The 15,471-nt window shown below is 35.0% G+C and overlaps 1 protein-coding gene across 7 annotated transcripts in view; it reads right to left on the reverse strand.

Annotated features, from left to right (window-relative positions):
• Nucleotides 1-15,471, reverse strand: part of LOC139966188 (uncharacterized) — a 33,304-nt gene continuing 17,833 nt past the window's right edge. For 6 of the 7 annotated variants that reach the window (XM_071968970.1, XM_071968968.1, XM_071968971.1 and 3 more), the window contains 17 exons: nt 14,362-14,472; nt 13,374-13,509; nt 12,997-13,109; nt 12,358-12,502; nt 11,982-12,094; nt 11,318-11,481; nt 10,344-10,596; nt 9,070-9,207; nt 7,077-7,214; nt 6,520-6,630; nt 5,431-5,566; nt 5,044-5,156; nt 4,405-4,568; nt 3,427-3,679; nt 2,854-2,991; nt 609-751; nt 36-193 (listed from right to left, as the gene is read on the reverse strand). In XM_071968970.1, coding sequence (XP_071825071.1) covers nt 615-751; nt 2,854-2,991; nt 3,427-3,679; nt 4,405-4,568; nt 5,044-5,156; nt 5,431-5,566; nt 6,520-6,630; nt 7,077-7,214; nt 9,070-9,207; nt 10,344-10,596; nt 11,318-11,481; nt 11,982-12,094; nt 12,358-12,502; nt 12,997-13,109; nt 13,374-13,509; nt 14,362-14,472 — 2,363 coding nt within the window. In that variant the 3' untranslated portion in view covers nt 36-193; nt 609-614. Of the gene's footprint in view, nt 194-608; nt 752-2,853; nt 2,992-3,426; nt 3,680-4,404; nt 4,569-5,043; nt 5,157-5,430; nt 5,567-6,519; nt 6,631-7,076; nt 7,215-9,069; nt 9,208-10,343; nt 10,597-11,317; nt 11,482-11,981; nt 12,095-12,357; nt 12,503-12,996; nt 13,110-13,373; nt 13,510-14,361; nt 14,473-15,471 lie in introns of all 7 variants that reach the window. The other variant, XM_071968973.1, reaches the window with a different exon arrangement.

Below are 15,471 nucleotides of genomic sequence, written 5' to 3' on the forward strand. Positions count from 1 at the left end.
ATATATATATATATAGAAAATAGCAGCGGTATGTTAGAAACAAATTTTTTCCCTTGGATGTAGACAGCATCGGTAGCATATCGAGTCACTCTGGAGGCATTGACTGATGATGGCTTCATCGATTAGTGCCAAGGAATCTACAGAGGTCATTATGATAAGACTAGATGGTGCAGCCTATTGACGTTTGATGTACCTACCAAAGCAGAAAATACATAATTATTTACGAGTAAAAATGTGGTTTGCAACAACGGCAAGTTTGACTAGGATAATCATGTAATACAGAAACGCTCATATTCTACAGCGGAAATGGCTTTAGTTGTGTTATTTTAATAATTTGAAGATACAAGATAACCCCTGCATTGGTATTATCAAACCATGATTTACAATGTCACGTAATCTACTCAGGCCTGAAGAAAGGATGGTTAGGGCTCATGGAGGCTAAAGCCACTTGGCCCTGGACAATTTGGAGTAGCGCTACACAAGAAGATAAGTTCATACCCATTGTTATGATATACTCAGGGAGCTGCAATTGTGAATCTTAAAGCATTGTTCAACTACTTACAAAAGCGATACAGTATGGACAGTACGTCAGACAGCTGAGAACTTACCTTTCATTACAAAGGTGAATATCCAGCATAATTTCGCCTTTTAACGTAAATCACAATACATACTACCAGCAAGATCATACCAGCAGAAAACAGAACTGCCATAAAGGGCATCCAGGAAATATCACCACTATCTTTCGTGTCCCCTTGAAAAGAAACATAATATACCACATTAACAAGCCCATGCGTTAAAGTATGAAACAGAAAGCCAGGGCAATTGAGTTGAGGTCCATATTTCTCTACGTATCCAAGTCGGTAAAAATGTTGTAGTGAAGTGGAAATAAAATTTTGCAAGATGAGTTGGGAAACGTACTTCAATATCATTAAATATGTATAAAACATTGTAATGGAAATACCGTCTTACCTCGACTCTCCCAAAGAGCTAGATGAGTTTACTATAACGTTCGAGACAATTGGAAATTAAATAGTTTACAGGAAAAATTAAAATATTTCACAGCTTGATTGTTTATTCAAACAGAACTCAATTGCGAATACTGGTAGTTATGGAATAGCTCTACTTTTTCATCACTCATCATTGAGTAAGAAACCTTGATTTTGTCAGACGATTTTACACAGAAAGTGATATATTTTCACTGGACATCCTCAAAAGTATATAGAAAAAAGATACATTTCTTCATGTCCAAAAAAATTATATCGACATTGTGAATCAACTGGTGAAGCAGTGATTTAGTAAAGATTATACACTTTTCCAAAGGCAGTTGCATAATTTCTTTGATATATAATTCAGTGTTTCTAAATTCTAGGTATGGGGGGATGCTCAAATGCGCTTTACAGAAATGTAATAGAAGACCTAGACTAATAGTAATAATGGAAATAATAATGTAATTTTACCCATAGACTTCTTTAAAAATAGAGGGTTTTAACTTAACTTTAAATGACTTTACAGAAGTGGACTGTCTGATTGTGATATCCGTGTTGTTCCATAGACGAGGTGAAAACACAGAAAAGGCACGATCGCCTGCTGATTTGAGTTTTGATCGAGGTTCATATAAAAGATCGAGAGATTTCGAACGAAGCTATCTAGATGGTCTATGATCGAAAAACATGTCCTCCTTTCTTGTAGATATTGATTTAATTTGAAGCATGATGACGCATGCTAACAGACGAGAACTAATTTACTAAATTCTAAAAGTTTGGAAGAAATTAAGGAGGAATCACAAAAACACACATACAAAAGTTTGGATCAATTCATTAAGTAAGAGATTTCAAAGGTAGTCGATCTGCTGAGAGTTCCACTTCTTAAGACGACAAGGTAATATTAACTGAGTGGGGTGTCCCAACAAGTGTGGACCTTGGCAAATTCTTTGCTTTTCTATCACGTCACAACAGATCCTCACCATCTGAGCTCAAACCAAACGTACTGAATTCAGCGTTAATTATGCGTAATATTGACAAAGACAAACTTCAGAACAAAATCATCAACACCACGAACGTGAAATCGGTGAATGCAATGGATTATTTTCGACGTTCCGGGGACTTTGACCCTCAACAATATCCTGATCTACTTCTTGTTCCCAGAGTCGGAATCATCAGTTAGTTGTTCCATTAAGCGGCCGAATTCGACGAACGACCTGTTTTCAGTAGCCAATTGATTCTGTTTGGTTATATTGGGTATCAACGTTTCTTAGAAAATACAAGAACAGCATTTGTTTGCTTCTTTTAATTTTCTCTGCTGCTGCGATTTCGTTTCTTACTGGTGTGTCGGTCACATTTTAGTGTTACTTTTCTTTCTGCTGATTTCCGTTTCCGAGGCCCAGCTGGTAATGTTAAAGATGTTTTTTCAACCTGATCGGAATCATAATCTTTTGAATAAGAAGTCACGACTGTTTGTGTAGTTAGGAATCTAATTTGGTGATCCGGAGAGACCTTATAAGGGAGTGAATCACATCACTGGTTTGTCTCGACGACTTGGTGTGCGCGGGCTGCAACTTCTGGTGTAGATGTTGCTTTACCACAATCATTATCTTAATATTTCTCATAAACCCTTTGGTTTTCCGTGCAAGTGAGTGGTTGTGGTCATTATCAGTGACTAATGCAAAAGCATAGACGGCGTTTATAGGAATGAATGGCCAAGATGTTACGTGAGGCATATCCCAAAATTTGGGCCTCATTTACATGGTCAGGAATATGCATATATAAAATTGGGTCTTTGCAAAGAGGTTCAAATTACTGTTGTAAATTGGTCATATAATTAGCTTCACTTTGGAAGAACAAATGAATGACTAACCTTCATTACAATTTTCTCCTGTCCTGCCGGCCGGGCAAATACAAACACCTGTTTCCGGATCACAAGTTCGGTTGTTTGAGATGCAATGGCTGGGACACTGGTGCTGACATTTGTATCCGTATGTGTAGTTGGTACAATCTTACAAAAAATCAAGACGAGAAAACCTCGTCAACCTGATGCAGTAATTACAGCTTACCAATGTTAAAATCATCGTCAACTTTCTCAAGCAATTTTTTTTTTTAAATATAGCAATTCTTACAAAGAGGTGGAAAATATACCATACTTTAAATATCTATTATACTCTTTTGGCATATATAAGTTGGGTTAAGTAATACAAAATAAAATAAAAACATTTACAGGAAGCTATGACAAAGTTACTTCCGTAAAAAACAGTAATGAATTAAACCCGATTAGAACAAAGAGGTGGTTGGACGTACTGTCAATACCTAGTCACGAGGTCAGTTTGTTACAATGTTCTACAGTGCAGAAGCTTAAATGTTATATTTCTGTGCTACAGAAATTCTTTGTTGTCATCCAAAGAAAAATATTATGATTTAAGTTTTGTCTACTTACAGTTTTCACAATGTGCGCCAGTAAATCCAGGAGGACAAATACAATCTCCTGTTGTAGGATGACAAGATCCCTCATTCTCACATGAACATCGCTCCTTGCAGGTGTCTCCCCAAAATCCATTCTCACAAGGACTGTCACAAAGCACGCCATAGAAATTAGGTTTACACTGACATTTGCCCTCCACGATAGTGCATCCAGTTGCCTCTACACAGTAATCACATGTCAGATTACAGTTTCGTCCAAACGTACCATTCTGAAATATTATGGACGTATATTGTACATCTTTATAATGATTGATTGGATTCAAAAGGAGTGATACTCGCAATATCATTTCGAATTCGATTAACAATCTCTCCGAACCTTCAGCCAAATTTTTAAGATGGCAATTGATCAACAGAGACAATCTGATTTATATTTTTGATGAACGTGATTCGTGCCCTCAACTTTACATCTTCATTTTAATATGCAACGGGAAAATGAGTAAACTTCAAAACTTTTACTATTTTGATCATTCTGTGGAAGGTAAAGATACCAAGTCAAACTTGATGTATATTGTGTTGTGATTTAAGTATTAAAGAGCATTATAAATTTCATAAAAATCTACAGTTTTATTCCCCTTTAAGCACCAAGAAATGAAAAGAGTAGAACCCGCGTTAGATCAGATTGTAAATTATTTCTTAATATATTTCCCATTAGGCCTTAATAAATACATACACATCATAAGACTAAAATAAAATATTGCTATTACTCAATCTATGTATTTAATATCAAGAGAAATATTTAAATCGTACTTTAAAAGTAAGATTTCATTTATTTAAGTTGTTCAAATTAAAATATCTCAGTGGAGGAACCAATGTAAACGAACACACCTTTTATACCAAACATTTGTTCCATGTACAACTGGCCCAAAAGATGCCGGTTATATACCTAACCTCTTTCCCCTCCATTTGCCATCCTCATCAAGATTACAAGCCTTACCACACAGCGTTCTGAGCAGGTCTGTCCAATATATCCAATGTCGCACTTGCAGCTTCCGGTGTATCGATCACATGACTGGGCATGTACGCATGAGCACGTCTCATTACATCCCGGGCCGAAACTGTCGGCTGGACAAGGTTCTGTACAGTGAAATCCCTGCCATCCTGAAACCAGAAGAATATGCAGGACAGTTTGGTATCAACACACTTGACAGATCCAGGAACTTTAATAAATTTACATTGATTATATGGTGTTTTCACTACATATTCTGAAGAGGAATCCAGCAAATACTGCTTCACAAAACAGGTATCTTTTAGTAATCTCTTCTCAAATACAGTTATCGGCAATGATCACGTGACGATGGAAAATGAATTGCCGTTCTATGGAGGGACAGTTTGAAGAGCATATCATGGTTTCAAATCTGTTGTATAAAACAATATTTGATGGGAATGAATGTTAAAATGATTTAGTGTTTTAGAACAGTAAACAAAGAATTTTTCCTTCGAAATATGTCAACCGCATCATTGTTACAAAAAACATGGATTAATCCTTTCTGTCATCATAAATGCGCTAATTCAAACTTGAATATGTATGATATGTTCATTATCTTGAAGACAAAATGAAATGATGGAAACTAACCAGGCGAGCAGAAACATCTTCCATCGATGTGATAACATGTTGCATTATTTTGACACTGACAAGTCTGGTTGCAACCATATCCATACGTCCCTTCTGGACAACGTTCAACACAACTGTAAACAACAAATTCAATAATTTTAACGTCATTACTAATTTCCAGTTTGTGTAATTGTTAAAGCAGGTTCTAAACACGACTTTCGTCCATGTACTTGTTATTTGGAAATTTGAAATGAGTATAATTCTCTGACCATAATTCTCTGCTATCTTAGGAATGTGCACATGTTAATAGAGATTTTAAATATTATTGCAAAATAACGGATTGTCGGGTACAGTTATATTCTGAAGAAATTGGAATACTGAAAAAGTAGTTTTAGAATGTTTACTTACAGGGGACCTCTGAATCCAGCAGTGCATTTGCAGGCACCGGTTACTGGGTCGCAGGCAGCTCCATTCTCACACTTACAATAAAACTGGCAGTCAGGCCCATATTTGTTCAAAGTACAGGTATGCCCACAAATAGGCCCTGAGTCGAAGGCAAAGAAAACAGACACTACAAATACCAATTCTTGAGTGCAGTCTTAGCAAAGATTAAATCGTTTTGTAGTATATTGCACAATGGTAAAATGGTATTCATACAGAGGCTGTTGTGGGCCTCAATTATAAAGTCCTTCAACTAACTGAATAAGCTGTTTTGAGAAACACGAAAGACGATTTTAACTATTACATTTTTATTTCTCAGAAGCCATACCTATTTGTTTAATATTTTAATGATAGAATGAAATTGGTATTTTATCAGTCAAAATGGACTTTTGTCAAGTTAGTTAGGTAGTGATTAGATTTTCGTAACATCAGCTTTGTTCAATTTTTCAATTGGAAACCATCCTACTGTCGATATAAACTATAAAGCAACATCACTATATCAAAATACATCAATTTACATCAATTTCTTAATCTTGATGATTAATGGTGATTTCTCAAATTTCTTTAAATAAAGACACAAACAGAGAAAAGTCTTTTAAATTGATAAACAAAATATATGATCTGATAAGTCACTTGTATTATGACCCCAATGTCCTTCTCAACACTTCAGTTGTTAAAAGACATGATGCAGTTGCACTCAAGGCTGGGTTTCATTGAAATATATGAAAAATCATTATTATTCATTCCGTGTTTGTCGGTAATGCATATTCACACAATCAAGACTTTTCTAGAAATTGCAAAGCTGTACGTTATATCAGTTGAAGGTACTTTAAAGATGTACACCTATTGGACAATACAATATTGGTGACTATGTTTTGTTCTTATATAGACACAAGACACATCGAAGTGCTGATGAAATGGTCTGTAAAAATAACTAGAATTTTTGCTATATCCTTAGTACAAAAATTACTGTACCCAATGGCTGACTTGATTCACTGAGACAACTATATTTATCACGTCTTCTATTTATTAAATCTTTAGGTTTATTTTTCTCACCTGTATATCCTGCTGCACAATTGCAACTACCATCAGAAGGATCACACGTGGCCCCATTCAAGCATATGCAGTCGTTGGTACAATTATAACCCCATTTGTTCATGGAACACACTAGAAAGGGTTCAACAAATTAATGCAAACAGATGCTATTACCAACATTCAGATGTCAGTTTCAAAGATTCAAGTAATGATAATGTCACTTTAAATTAAGTTTCTCGCTATTCAATAATTTTCTAACTATAAGAAGCAACCATCCCAAATATATCGCAATTCAAATATTTCATATGAATTCATCCATTTAATATGCGGAATTTTATATCTTTCTCTCTGATAATGAAGGTTGTTTTCCACATGTAAGGGAGGTGTTAGATATATTGCTGACTCCTTTGACACACTTTAAAGCAAATCCAAGAAAAATCAGTCAAATTTTCAATAAATCTTTCAGGCAAGTGCATATACAAATGTGGTCTTTGCAAAGAGGTCCACTGAGATGCAAATTACCTTTGTAATGGTCAGATAATTACTTTCACTTTGGTAGAAAACAAGATATGACTAACCTTCATTACAATTTACCCCTGTCCGGCCTGCCGGACAAATGCAGACACCTGTAACAAGATCACAAGTTCCGTTGTTTGAGATACAATCGCTGGGACACTGGTACTGACAGTTGTATCCGTATGTGTAGTTGGTACAATCTTAAAAACAAACAAGACGAGAAAACCAGTCTGATGCAGTCATTACAGCTTACCGCTTATTAAAATCATCAGGAGTTTCATACCAGTTTCCAATAGAGAAAATCAAACTAGCTTCAAAGATTTAATATGTACCTCACTACTTGAAGAAATACAGTATGACAGAACACTGATGCATCTAAATTTAATTAAATCAACCATACAACAATAGTGAGACAATAAATTTGTACAGGTCATATTTTCTTACCAAATTGGCTTCATTTCGATCATAATAACTACTACACCCTGATAACTTTTGTACGATGATACTTCTATAACATCACTAATATAATAATTATATTCAATCAATCCACAATAATGTTACAAGGAGTGATCATAGGCCTCATTTTTTGAAGAAGTGCAATATAAAAAAAACATTGATGCATATTAATATTTTTGGAGTGCTAAAACAGCCAAAGTGAGACAACCAACTTCTATACAGATCATCAGCACTAACTAAATAGTGATGCAGGTCAATTTTGAAACATTAGCTTTGTGATGATTTCCTTTTCAACCATTAACCAACAGTTTTACAGATTATAAAACTAAATTTGCTCTTGCACTAAATAATTCCTATTTTGTAGTTTGATTCTGCTTCTTGACTGTTTCATAACTATGAGACAAAATTATTATAATCATTTAAGACTGCCAATTAATATTGAAACAAATTTCTCGCAAGTACTGCTATTCTGGCAAAGACAGTTTTCAGAACAATCAGACCAAACTCTCCCGTGGGCTATTCTATTGAATGAAAGAGCAATATTATAAGTTATTTTAGAATCAAGTTACATAACCAAAACCAGAGAGCACTAAAATGATTGCCAAAGTGGTGCACATGGACTGACTGTTTAGAATATATAGTCAAATAATTCAGGCCACACTTTTATATAATGTAGATAGCTGGATACAAATAGTAGATTATTACAAAACGGTACATCGAATAATTCAAATACTCAAAAGTAAAGTGTAAATGTAAAAGTAAATGATGATATCACACTGAATAAGGCTGGGCAAACACTGCCAAGCCCTAAGCAACCCGTATCAACTTGATAATATTCTTATTGACCTCAAAGATAGGGAATTATAGAGTAATTAAATGGAGGAACACTTCTTTTTGACTAATGAAAGAAGAACAGATACTAAGCTTCCTGGTGAAATTTTGTATGTTCAAGATATGGATAGATTACATTGTCACAGTTTGCATCATAAAGTGCATTTAAAGTAAACAGGTGAGATGTCATAATTGTTTTTAATATTAAGTTTTTTTTGTTTTTTTTGTATACTTTATCACTTTATCGTTTTGACCTTGGATTCCAACTTTGCTTTAGGGGATGTGAACTTATCAATACCGCAAAGATTGAAGTGTTTTCAGATGTAAATGCATCTCGATCTTCAAGACAAAATTTGGTGTAAAAAACATAAGTAACAATAGTCAGTGTGCATCTATTACATCACACTTGCTGCTCCAAGTTTCGGTAGCTTCAAATGTTGGTTTCTCAAAATCGATACACGGAAAATTAATGCAAAGTGTTCCTCTTTCGTCAGCCAAACATAAGTATTGATCTTGTCTTTCCTTTCTTTTAAATGTTTGGTTCTGATTAATTTCTCACCCTAAGCCTTTGTTGTATTTGTGTTAACCCTTTGCAAGCAAAATTTGACACTGACTCACATAGGAATAACTTTACATTATAAAAGAAACGGTTTTTAGTCAAATGAACAAAATACTACTGACAAAGAAAAGGATCGACATGAAACAAATTTTCCAATAGATTGGTCAGATAATTACTTCTCACTAAGAAGGAAACAGGAGATAACTCACCTTCGTCACAGCTAACTCCAATCTTGCCAGCTTGACAAATACAACTGCCTGTTTCTGGATGACAAGTTTTATTGATGGAGAGGCAATTATTGGGGCATTGGTACTGACAGTTGTATCCGTAAGTCCCGCCGGGGCAATCTAATAAAAAAGTGGACAAGTACAAAAAATATGTTTAACATGTTACGATCTTTGTAATTTAGCCTCCTTTTTAAGTAATTATCATTTTACCATAGCAATTCTTAAAACAGTTAGAAAGATATATGATATTTTAAATATCAATTACATTGTAAAACATGGGCCTAGGTTGAGTAAAATCGTGAAAAAGAAATTGAAAAAAAATAGTGGAACTTATGACAAAGTTAACCATTTTGTATGTCTTGCCTTTACTTCTATTACGGTGATATGAACAATCGCATAAGTTGGAAATTTCACTAATCCAGCTTGCACCAGTAAAGGAAACCCAAATCCAACCATCATCATTGGTCTGTGCGATGAAGTTAACTGTCATGATCAATTTCCATTAAAAGTTAAGGAAAATCTTATTCCACATCGGAGATATCACAGATTTAACATTAATGACTTAAAGGACTAAGTCTGATAGTTCTAAATATGACATCATCGAGTCACAGTGCTTAAATATTTTTAAGCTTCCCAGTATTGGAGATGGGTTTCACAAATGCTTAACCGAAAATATTGCACCTCTTAACATGAGATAATAATGGCTGGTGGCAGTGTCAACCTGTTTACATTCTCAGGTGAAAACATGAAATGATGAACAAAGAGAAAGGAAAAAGGTTTCAGAACCTAACGGCACTAGGACATAACACATTTAGGTCCCAGACACAACTTTTACAATACGATATCTCCCAAACAGAACAATATTTTTCTTTAGATGTTTCGGAGAGAGAGTTGTTCTTCACAAAGATTGTTGTCATATGTGACTCAGATGATAATTGCGTTTGTGTCTCTTTTAATTGCAAGTTAGATTTCTAATGTTTAACAGAAGTCGCAAGCGAGATACACTGTGGTAGTTCCTTAGCAAACGTTTATGAATTATTCCACCGATTAGAACAAAGAGGTGGTTGGACATCCTACCAATATATAGTCACATCGTCAGTTTGTTACAACGTTCTTCAGTGCAGAAGCTTAAATCTAACAATTCTGTGCTACTGGTACTACAGATCTTCTTAGCTGTAATCCAAAGAAAATTATCATGATTTAATTCTTGTCATGAGAATTAAATTATTTAGCATGAAACAGTGTAAAATACTTACAGTTTTCACAATGAACGCCAGTAAAACCAGGATGACAAATACACTCTCCTGTTGTAGGATGACAAGATCCCTCATTCTCACACAAACATCGATCCTTGCAGATGTCTCCCCAAAATCCATTGTCACAAGTACTGTTACAAAGCACGCCATAGAAATTAAGCTTACACTGACATTTGCCTTCCACATTTGTACACCCAGTTGCCTCTACACAGTAATCACATGTCAGATTACAGTTTCTTCCAAACGTACCATTCTGAAAAATGATGGACGTATATTCTACATCATTATAATGATTGACTCGATTAAAAAAGGAGGCCTACTCACAATATATTTTCGAGTTTGATTACTAATCTCTCCAAGCCTTCCGCCAATTTTGTAGATGGCAACTGATCAAACAGATACATTCTATATATTTTCAATGAACGTGATTCGTGCCCTCAAAATTACTACTTCATTGATATATACAAATGGAAATTAGTAAACTTCTCAATTCTTACTTTGTGAAAGATGCCTAGTAAAACTTGATATATATTGTTATGTGATTTGAGTTATGAAGATCATTTTAAATTTCATAAAAATCTGCAGGTTTAGTCCACTTTAAGTAACTAGAAGTAAACAGAGTAGAACCCGAGTAAAGTCAGATTGTTTACTTAACATCTTTCTCATTAGGCCTTAATAAATATTTAAACATCGTAAGGCAAATCAATATTGCTCATTACAAGATTGTCAAACTATGTATTTTATATCAAGAGAAATATTTACATCGAAATTTTATAGAAATATTTCATGTCCAAGTTGTTCAAATTAAAATATCTCAGTGAAGGGAACAACATTAACGAGCACGCCTTTTATACCAAAATAGTTCAAGCAAACACTATTCCATGTACAACTGGCCTAAAACATGCCGGGTTTTCAGCTATCCTCTCTCCCTCCACTTTGCCTTGCAATACCTCAACAAAGATTACAAGTCTTACCAAACAGCGTTCTGAGCAAGTCTGTCCAATATATCCAATGTCGCACTTGCAGCTTCCGGTGAATCGGTCACATGACTGGGCATTTACACATGAGCACGTCTCTTTACATCCCGGGCCGAAATGGTCGGCTGGACAAGGTTCTGTACAGTGAAATCCCTGCCATCCTGAAACCAAATGAATATGCAAGACAGTTTGGTATCAACTAAATTGACAGAACTAGGAACTTCAACATATTTATATGGTGATATGGTATTGCGATTGTTCACTTCATATTCTGAAGTGTAAACCAACAAATACAACTACGCAAAGAGATATTTTCGTAATTTCTTCTCGATTATATGTGACAGACAATGATCACGTGACTTTGGTAAATGAATTGCAGTTCAACGGAGTGACAGGTTGAAGAGCATAACATGACATCAACTCTGGTGTACAAAACAAACAATTTTTGGTGGTAATGCATATAAATATGAGTTTGTTAGATAAGTTAACAAAGAATTTTTCCTTCGAAATATATCAGCTACGTCAGTGTTACGAGAAACAAAGGATTACATTTTTCTGTTCTCAAACTGTACGCATTAAAAGGGCTATTTGAAACTTCAAAAATGAATATGTATCATACGTTGATTATCTTCAAGACAAAATGACATAAAGGCAAACTAACCAGTTGAGCAAAAACATCTGCCATCGATGTGATTACAGGTTTCATTGTTTTGACACTGACAAGTCTGCTTACAATCATATCCATACGACTTTTCTGGACAACGTTTATCACATCTGTAAAACAAAAACTGCAATCATTTCATCGTTATTACCAACTTCCAGTTTTGAGTAATTGTCCAAGCAGGTTCTAAACAAGACTTTCGTCCATATTACTTGCTATTGATGAATTTGAGTAAAGGTTAGTTTAATTCTCTGACCATGCTATGTTGAGGATATGCTCTTTTCATGAAAATTCCATCTATTATAACAAAATCATAGATTGTCGGGTATGACTATATTCTTCACACAGAGAAAGGAGTTTTAGAATATTTACTAACCGGGGACCTCTGAATCCAGCAGTGCAATTGCAGCTTCCGGTGAATCGGTCACATGACTGGGCATTTACACATGAGCACGTCTCTTTACATCCCGGGCCGAAATGGTTGGCTGGACAAGGTTCTGTACAGTGAAATCCCTGCCATCCTGAAACCAAATGAATATGCAGGATAGTTTGGTATCAACTAAATTGACAGAACCAGGAACTTTAACATATTTATATGGTGATTTGGTATTACGATTGTTCACTTCATATTCTGAAGTGTAAACCAACAAATACAACTACGCAAAGAGGTATTTTAGTAATTTCCTCTCCATTATATGTGATAGACAATGATCACGTGACGTTGGTAAATGAATTGCAGTTCAACGGAGTGATATTTTGAAGAGCACAACATGGCATCAACTCTGGTGTATAAAACAAACAATTTTTGGTCGTAATGCATATTAAAAAAATTAGAACAGTTAACAAGAATTTTTCCTTCGAAATATATCAGCTACGTCAGTGTTACTAGAAACATAGGATTAATTATTTTTGTCCTCAAACTGTACGCTTGAAAAGGGCTAATGAAAACTTCAAGTACAAATAAGTATCATACGTTGATTATCTTCAAGACAAAATGACATAAAGGCAAACTAACCAGTCGAGCAAAAACATCTGCCATCGATGTGATTACAGGTTTCATTGTTTTGACACTGACAAGTCTGCTTACAACCATTTCCATACGTCTTTTCTGGACAACGTTCATCACATCTGTAAAACAAAAACTGCAATCATTTCATCGTTATTACCAACTTCCAGTTTTGAGTAATTGTCCAAGCAGGTTCTAAACAAGACTTTCGTCCATATTACTTGCTATTGGTGAATTTGCGTACAAGTGAGTTTAATTCCCTGACCATGCTATGTTAAGGATATGCTCATGTTAATGAAAATTCCATCTATTATTGCAAAATAATGAACCCTCGGGTATCATTATATTCTGTACACAGAGAAATTAGTTTTAGAATATGTACTTACCGGGGACCTCTGTATCCAGCAGTGCAACTACAGGCACCGGTAACTGGATCGCAGGCAGCTCCATTCTCACATTGACAATCAAACTGACAGTCTTGCCCATATTTGTGCCAAGTACAGGTAAACCCACAATCAGACCCTGAGTCGAATAAAAAAAAAGTCACAAAAAGGAGAGATTCTTGAGTGCAATCTTATCTTTAGTAAAGAGCACAATGGTGAGATAGTATTCATGTGGAGGCTGTTGAGGGCCCTAATTCTTAAGTACTCCAACCGATTGGATAGGCTGTTTTGATAAATCAAGTAAAATATTTTGATATGATAGAACGAACTTGGAATTTAATCATTCAAAAGAGACTTTGTAAAGTAGTGATTGGATTTTCGTGACAGCAGTTTTCTTCCATTTTCAATGGAAACCAATCCTACATGTGGTTATAAATAATTAAGCAATATCTTTTGGTCAAAATACATAATTTACTAATAGTAAAGATGAATGGTAATTTCTCGGATTTCTTTTATAAAGACACAAACAGAGGAAAACTCTTTACATTGATAGAAAAAATATAATCTGTTAAGCCACTTCATAATATTTGTGTTATGAATCCCACTGTCCCTCTCAACACTTCAATAGTTGGAAAAAAGTGATGTAGTTGCACTCAAGGCTGGGTTTTATTCAGAAAGAAGAAAAATAATTATGATATCTTTATGTGTTTACCGATAATGCATATTCACACAAAAAAGACTTTGATTCCAGAAACTACGACCCTGTACGTTGAATTCAGTTTATGGTACTTTAACGATGTACATCTATTGTAAAATACAAAATTGGTGACTATTTTTTGTTGAATTATAGACACAAGACTCATTAAAATGCTGACCAAAAGGTCTGTTAAACAATATTTTTTGCTATTCTCAGAACAGAAATTACTGTATCATGGCTGACTTGATATACTCAGACAAACGTGTTTATTACGTCTTTAGATTTTTTTTTTACCTGTGTATCCTGCTGCACACGTACAACTACCATCGATAGGATCACACGTGGCCCCGTTCAAGCAACAGCAGTCGTTGGCACAATTAGAACCCCATTTGTTTATGGAACACGCTAGAAGGGTTAGACAAAATTAATGCAAACATATGTCACTTTCAACATTCAGATGTCAGTATCACTTATTCCAGGAATTTGGTCACTCTAAATTGAGTTTGTCGCTTATGCCATCATTTTCTGCTTATCAGAAGCATTCATCCCAACAGTATCGACATGTTGTACAACAGACTGGGTAGGTTCACAGGGTCTGCCTGAAGCGTTTGTAGCAAATCCAAATGGTAACAGTGTCGACAAGTTGTACAGCAGACTGGGTAGGTCAGCAGGGTCGGTCGGACGTGTTTTTTAAAATGATTGGCAAGAATTTTTAGGAATGGAGCAGAGAAATGTTTCTTGAAAGGTACACAACACTATATGATATAACTTATCAAAAATCTTTAACAGAAAAATATTGTACTAGACTTCTTAAATTGTCCACTTATTCAAAACTTACTCGAACGCTACGATTTTCAATAAGGATATGAGCGCATTTAATTGCAGTGGAATATATAGCGTAATGAATATGTAATGCATTACCTCTGTCGGCCGTTATGTCGCAGTTCATAGTTACTTCTTACGTTTGCATTAAATGTTATAACGGAGTATTTTGGTTTGTATCTTATCTCCATCAGTTAAATTATTTTTGTAGCGTAACTCACTCGGACGATACATGAACAAGTATTATCTACTTTGTTTATTGAAGATGGTGAAGTCATTAGAGGGAATTGGATGTTGCAATGTGTAGGTACTAACCGACTGCAAGGGGAGCGTAGTGTTCAAATTACTGTTACAAGTCCATAATCTCAATTTAGCACTGTCACAATATTTAGTGGTTTCTTATACCGAAAGATGGTCTGAAGTAGACACTTTTAATGATCAAACGTTTAGATACAACTATAATACACATGTCATTCTTCCACCAAAGAGAGAAGGAAGGTAAAAGGACATTTTATGACACAGTAAAGGAGATGGGGATGGGTTGGGTGCAGAGACCTCATTTAGAAGTTTGGTTGTATATAA

This window comes from Apostichopus japonicus, chromosome 4, assembly GCF_037975245.1.
Source record: "Apostichopus japonicus isolate 1M-3 chromosome 4, ASM3797524v1, whole genome shotgun sequence".
Classification (NCBI taxonomy): Eukaryota; Metazoa; Echinodermata; class Holothuroidea; order Aspidochirotida; family Stichopodidae; genus Apostichopus; species Apostichopus japonicus.